The 6,713-nt window shown below is 39.0% G+C and overlaps 2 protein-coding genes across 2 annotated transcripts; one reads left to right on the top strand and one right to left on the bottom strand.

Annotated features, from left to right (window-relative positions):
* Window positions 1-380: 380 nt before the first annotated feature.
* LOC122333687 (echinoderm microtubule-associated protein-like 5) lies at window positions 381-4,263 on the top strand. Its single transcript, XM_043231387.1, has 4 exons — window positions 381-538; window positions 881-1,034; window positions 2,609-2,709; window positions 3,103-4,263. The coding sequence occupies exons 1-4, from the start codon at window positions 417-419 to the stop codon at window positions 3,137-3,139; spliced, it is 414 nt and encodes a 137-aa protein (XP_043087322.1). The 5' UTR covers window positions 381-416; the 3' UTR covers window positions 3,140-4,263.
* Window positions 4,264-4,509: 246 nt separating this feature from the next.
* Window positions 4,510-6,513, bottom strand: LOC122333686 (iron-sulfur cluster assembly 2 homolog, mitochondrial-like). The gene is made up of 4 exons (XM_043231386.1): window positions 6,376-6,513; window positions 5,833-5,971; window positions 5,594-5,709; window positions 4,510-4,930 (listed from the first exon to the last, which is right to left on the bottom strand). Exons 1-4 carry the CDS (start codon window positions 6,435-6,437, stop codon window positions 4,756-4,758), a joined length of 492 nt encoding a protein of 163 aa, XP_043087321.1. The 5' UTR covers window positions 6,438-6,513; the 3' UTR covers window positions 4,510-4,755.
* Between the last annotated feature and the right edge of the window lie 200 nt (window positions 6,514-6,713).

Raw genomic sequence — 6,713 nt, 5'->3', positions numbered from 1 at the left:
CACATATAGGTGGAAAAAATTGTCATTTGTGCTACTGTCTGTTCAAAATGAATAGAGACCGAGCATATTATTTATTGTTTTCCCTGTTGAACCGAAATCGTATCGAACCGTGACCCTGTACTGAATATTTGTGTATATATGTATATGTATGTGTATATGTATGTGCATATATACGCTATCAAACATATACAGCTGTTAGCCAATCATAGCACTGGGAGTTCACTTCTGAGTCTACAAGCCACGTTCTGATAAGGGGGGGTTAAAACAAAGGATAAAAAAAACAGTCTATTGTAAATACTGATGAAAAAATCTTGATAACATTATCAGTGGACCTCAGTGAACGGCACAAAGTGAAAAACAAACCTGTGCAAGACAGCATTAGATCAGTTCTGTGCAAAGTTACTCACTCTTTCTGCATGTTCGGCTCTCTGCAGTTGTCTACTGGTGCTTATAAACGCGTAGTCTACGAGGTGCCTTCTGGGAAGCAAGTCGCTGAGCAAGCAGTGATAGACAGAATAACCTGGGCCACGTGGACAAGGTAAACGGACCGCGACGCACTCACCCACCGGCAGATCTTACATGCACGACATCACACGTAAATGATCTCGTTATTCCCACTGATTGACTCGAGACCGACAAATCGGATTCGTTCATTCTACTCACAGTCGTTCAATCAGATTTCATTCGGTTTAAATCGAAAGCGTAAAAGTTACACTACAGCCCTATTCAGTTTCCTACTCAAGCCGGATGTCTTGTTCCGCTGCCTTTATTACGGACCCTCAGGGGAACAGTTTGGGGGGGTTTCAGCACTGCTTGGCGTCCTGTACAGTAAAAATGAAACGTAGTACTGTAGCGCTGAAGTGTTTGGGTGTCTCTGTAGCGTCCTCGGAGATGAGGTGGTGGGGATCTGGTCCAGGAACACAGATAAAGCAGACGTAACCTGTGCTTGTGTGTCTCACTCCGGCCTCAACATCGTCACAGGTGACGACTTTGGAATGGTAAAGCTGTTCGACTTCCCGTGTCCAGAGAAATTTGTAAGTATACCCCGTTTTGCTGAAATAAACTTGTTTTATGTAATAAAAGGATACTTTTTCATAAGTTTGGGAAATGAAGAATTCGGTCATCATTTACTAACCCTTGTGTCGTTCCAATCCGTGTTTCGTTTAGTTTTGATTTTTAGTTTCAAATGATTTAGCTCCAGTTATTCTGCCGTTGATCGTTTTAATTCATTTCGTTAGTTAAGTTTAGTATTAATTTTATTTCAGTTTTTCACTTAACGTACGTGAGCAACGTTTAAATGATTCCAGATGAGAAGAAGGCCTAGATTAAAACAACTGCTAATAACTTTTGCATATATTTATTCGTTTTAAAGCAAACTACAAATCTGCAATTATTTACACACCCTCATATCTTCAAAAGTAATTACGCATTCTTAATGATACTCAATAATTGAAACGAATTCTGATTGTTTGTTAATCTGCTGTAACTTCAGATGAATCCTTTAGTTGGACACATGTCGATGGTAAAAAATGTTAAACTAGCCTACTTTCCGTATTTACCATAGGACTGCAAACGTGTAGATGTGCATTTTATGGACATTTAGACACACTGCCGCTCCTCTGTGCTCTTCTCTTTTCATTTTATACAGCATTACGATAAATTCCTTGCATAAAACCGCATGTAATTACAGAACACCTTTGTCCATGTTTTATGAACTTGTGGGCAGCTTACAAGCGTAACAGGCATGTTTGCTCCTGGTGATCTTATACATTTTTGGGCTTCACTTGTTAATGGTATTTCATAGCTGTCGAGCTTCTTCAGTCACAATTTTCTAAAATTGACCATATAAAGAGTGCAACTAAATGGATAAAAGCCGCATTAAAAAAATGCTACACATTTAAACTGCGTAGTCATATCAAACTAAAAGGTTTATTTTAAATGTTTTTAATAATCTTGCATTTTAAATAGCATTTTTGATGTTGGCCAAAGCGTGCATGTATCTGATTATAATTTTAACTGTAGTGCGTACTTTAAATGTGATGCATTTCATATTTACTAAATTGCAATAGCATTAAAAATGTGTTTAACCGTACTATTTTTGAAATAATTGCTGAATCGCGAGTTTTAAGTCCAGCTAAAGTGGGTCAAAAAGCAGTCTAAAGCTCAGCTAATTATATTTCATGTAATTTTCAAATACATTTGCATTTAACCTGTAACGAAATGTGAACATTACATTCAGCTCACGCTTAAATATATTATTTTAAAGTGTATTATCATTCGTACTTCCCTCTCCACCGTGGCCAATAGTGCTGTTTCTACACATAAATAAAAACCTCAGACTAATTTCCGCCGTCTCAGCATATTGCATTTTACTGAATTCTGAGAAAACGCCACAGCATGTGACAGTTCATCACAAGACAGTAAAAAGGGTTGAATGTGACACGGTTCTTGCCAACACAGATCAAAACAATGTCACAACAACCAAAGTTCAGCTGTTTCATTGGATTTTACAATGTTTTTTTCCCCTCATTATATAGCCGCTTTATAACCTGTGCTGCTTTTTCCAAAATAAAATAGCAAACTGTCTGTCTATAATGTGTCTCCTCAGGCCAAACACAAACGTTTTCTGGGCCACTCTGCCCACCTGACCAACATCCGCTTCACCAACGGGGATCGCTTTGTCGTCAGCGCTGGAGGCGATGATAGAAGGTGCTTGTCCTGTTGTGCTTTCAGCCTGTCCCTAGCAGGCCCCGTGTTGCCGCACTTTCTTTATTATTTTTCCTTTTTTGAATCGGCGTATTGAGACAGATTCAGAGGTTTGCTTCACTGCTCGTCCAGTTCTCAGTTTAGCTGGAACACTTTTTGTTCTGTTCTTTCAACCTAGAGAGCTACAAAATCTAGAAAGTACTGAGAAATTTCCTTACGCTTCGTTTCAGTACATTTTGTTAGACCTTACACACACACACAAATCTCTCTCTATACACACACACACACACACACTTATATGTATGTATATACATGCATGTGTGTAAACAGACACACATAGTACAATACACATAATTATTATAAATGTTTCTACGATGTTTGCTCCGTGCGTTTCAGCCTGTTTGTATGGCGGTGCGTTCACGCTCCTCACTGAGGGCATGCGGTCCTCCTCTCCTCTGCCTCAAAACCTCCCAAGCCCAGCTGGCAGCGCGAGTGAACGAGGATCATCAGACGGAGTCTTCACCGCCCATCTGCTCCGTGACCGGATGCATGCGTCTCAACGAGCCGTCACCCATAACCCGAACTCAACCGTTTCTGAATGATAGTTGGGTCAGAGGCATGACCCAGCGTACGCTAACAGATCCGTCAGATGTGTGTGTGTTTACCCCCCTTTTTGTTTTTCAAAAAAAAAAAAGAAGCTACAAGTTGCGGAACGCAATTCATTTTGGAGTCCACCCGTATCAACGTTTTTTAAGATTTTCTTCTTCCAGCTGAAAAAGAACTTGTAGCAAGCTAAGTACGATTAGCCTTAAACTACCCGTGTTTTTGTTCGTTTAGGTTTGTGTGTTTTCGTCGAGTCTCATTTTATATTATAGCCTTTTTCTGTTGTATTTCGGTTGGTTTTGAGGTTTATTAGATCTCCTGTGGCCTTCTCCCTGAATGTAACACTGGCGTTATATTCTAGGATGTCAGCATGCCAAAGCATTCTATGCACTGTATACTTGACCTGCTCACTGTGGTAGTCCAGTGGTCTGTTAAATGTCGATCTTGAACGTGATCTCCCTAAACCGTAGATGACACTCCTAACCTCATACGTAGCAACTTAGTGAACTTGAGATGTCCGTCCGTGCGAGTAGGTATGAACCGTATGCTTTGTGTTTTATGTCCGAGATCGAAGTTTAAAAGAAAAAAAAAATGGCAATGCAAATCCCTGAGAAAATGAATGAAAAGTGTTCGTTTCAATGCTGTCTTATCTGAAATCACTGTTCATCTTGCTGCTGAAGCCTTTATAACATCGCATTCATTCTGATTAGGAATTGTTTCAGTTGTTTGATTTTACTCCGCTGGATCGTTGAGGCTCAGAAGCGAGCTGAAGACGCGAAAATGCGACGTTCTCGCCTTCGGTGTCGCTCTGATCGAAAGAGATGCGCTTAATTCGTATTTTGATTTTCTTGTTATCAATGTAAATATCATTTGTAAAGACATTCTTTTGTATATTTTTGTGAAATGTTTCTTAAAAGCCAAATTTAATAAAAAAAAAAAAAAACATATATATGACACGTTCTTGTAAAAAGACTTGCCGTTATTGAATATTCCTAGTTTGCATTTTTGTTGAAAACACATTTGTGCAAATCTGTGACATTTTACACAATAACTTCTTTTGAATCCGGAAGATTCCTTTAAAATCCTTTGATGATTCGTTGGCTTTGATCATCTTCAGGAAATGGTTTTGTCAGCAAGAAACAAAGAACACTTGCTGTGAAAATGAGCTTCCTTATGATCAAGACAGTATGACTTGGAACATCATATATTATACCTTTATTAGAAATATATTTACAATCTTCCTTATATACAGTGCACTAATAACTGAAGGCTCCGGTTTTTGTTTTTCTTCTATTCTTCTTCTATTTCTTCATGTGGTCGTATTAATAGATTTGACAAATCAGAAGCCCCTGACGTTAGCTTATTCTCATGCCTTGGCTGATCTTCAACGAGCACATAGCTATGCACGCGTGCATCAACTTCATAAACTGTGACGCCGTGACGGTGTCAGATTTTGACAGAGAAGGACGAGCCGCACGAGCAGCCGTGTTCAGCCTGTGGGTTCTTCAACACCTGGAAGGAAGAACGGATGAGCTCCTGGCTGAAGTCAATGGTGGATCCTTTCACAAACTCCAGACTGTCCTGGTCAACTATTATCCCAACGCCATTCTTTTCAAACACTCTGGGGGAAAACAACAGCAAAATAAAAGCAAGAGATCAACAAAAATGCATCATCACATCACTGATTACCAAGTATGTATATTGGATATCTGTGGTGTGATTTGGTAATAAAGGTAAAAAATTAGGGGTTGACCGATATGTGTTTTTTTAGGTTATCGGCCTACATTATCTGTTTTTTATTGGCCGATAACCAGTATATTGAAGGTTGTAAAACTGAAAGTTAATGTCAAAATGAACAATGACAAGGGCTCTGACAAAAGCTTTCTTTTAAATGACTTTATCGGCAAATCGGTTTTGAAAATGACCGATAATGACCATAAAAATGTTTAATATATGCACCGATAATCAGTTGAGCCCTAGAACAAACTTGATGTTCTTTGGACAGAGAACCATGATGAAGGTCAAGAACCAGTGAAATAAGGTGTGGCTCCTTTAAGAGCGGAGTGCCATTGTAAGATGAGTAAATAAAATGAGTTTAAACTGTCAGAATCATGCCTTAACGGTTACCATCATAGCTGCAAAACTAACATAAACATAAAAATACATGTAAAATATAACAGGATATTGAGCCCCTGAGGTTGATGAAAAACATTAAGCATCTTTGACTGAGTCAGTATTGACCTTTATGATTAAAAATATCAACTTTAATCCTTTTAGTAATTACCTGTCATCTCCGTTTTTAACAGTATCCACTGAGAATTTATACTGGAATCCAGAACACCCACCTCCCTCCACTGATATCCTCAGATACTCTCCCTTTCCCATAATCTCGGCCAGCCTCTGCAGGATTAATAATCAATATTTTTATGAAGTTACTTATTGTTGTCCAAAATGTTGCAGTTTATCTGTTACTCTCGAAAACGTAATGGCTGAAGCATCTGAGATTAGATGAGATGATCAAACCTGGACACAGGACTGGCTGAGATGGATGTTCTCAGCTAGACTGCTGGAGGGCTTCTGGTGCTCTTCTTCGGCGGAGGAAGCGCTGCTGTAGCGCGCCGTGGAGCCGAGAGGAGCCGAACATGTTCTGACGGTCTGAACCCTGGACGACAACAAACACACACAGCGCCATTATACACAACAACCCTCGGCTAATATGCACATCGCGACCATGGAGTTGTATTAATTCACAAATAACTGTAAACAGATTAAAGGCCGTGTTAACAGAAGGGATAAGATTGGAAGAAACTGAAAACAAACGAGTCATTTTACTACCACTTAAATATTTAAATTCAAATATATCGACATTTTGCCCACGCGCGTAAGTGCTAGTTTATCATATCTTATCATCTGTGCTGTTAGCTCACTGTCGCATCTGTTCTCGAGCTAGCTAGCTAAGCTACGCGCATCAGCTATTATTTGAAAATAAATTTACCACACAAAGTCGTTTTATCTTAGACAATACATGCTGAATGTATTATTGCCGTTTGGCAAAATTGTGCATACTTGAAAAGGTGAAGTGACGCTGTTTTAGGGGCGCTTACGAGGAGTCTTCTGGCGAATGACATCTTCTGTAACCCTGATAGTACCACGCACGCGCAAAACGAAGTTATCGTCCGTGAGGGTTGCCAGATTCAGGGTTTTCTTAAGACTTTTATTTTTAAAAACAATTTTTATGTGTTGGTTTACGAAAAGAAATGTTTGTTAATTTTAGGTTAAAGAATATACAAAGAAACGCAAACGTAATGCTACTGCGTTTCTGACAAACAAGATGGTTTAATTAAATGTATGCAAGCTTAATAAAATGTTTATACACATACGTAATTTTTTGGCCAAAAACACAA

The sequence above is a fragment of the Puntigrus tetrazona genome, unplaced genomic scaffold (genome assembly GCF_018831695.1).
Source record: "Puntigrus tetrazona isolate hp1 unplaced genomic scaffold, ASM1883169v1 S000000358, whole genome shotgun sequence".
NCBI classification, from domain to species: domain Eukaryota; kingdom Metazoa; phylum Chordata; class Actinopteri; order Cypriniformes; family Cyprinidae; genus Puntigrus; species Puntigrus tetrazona.
This window is presented reverse-complemented; position numbering and strand designations above follow the sequence as displayed.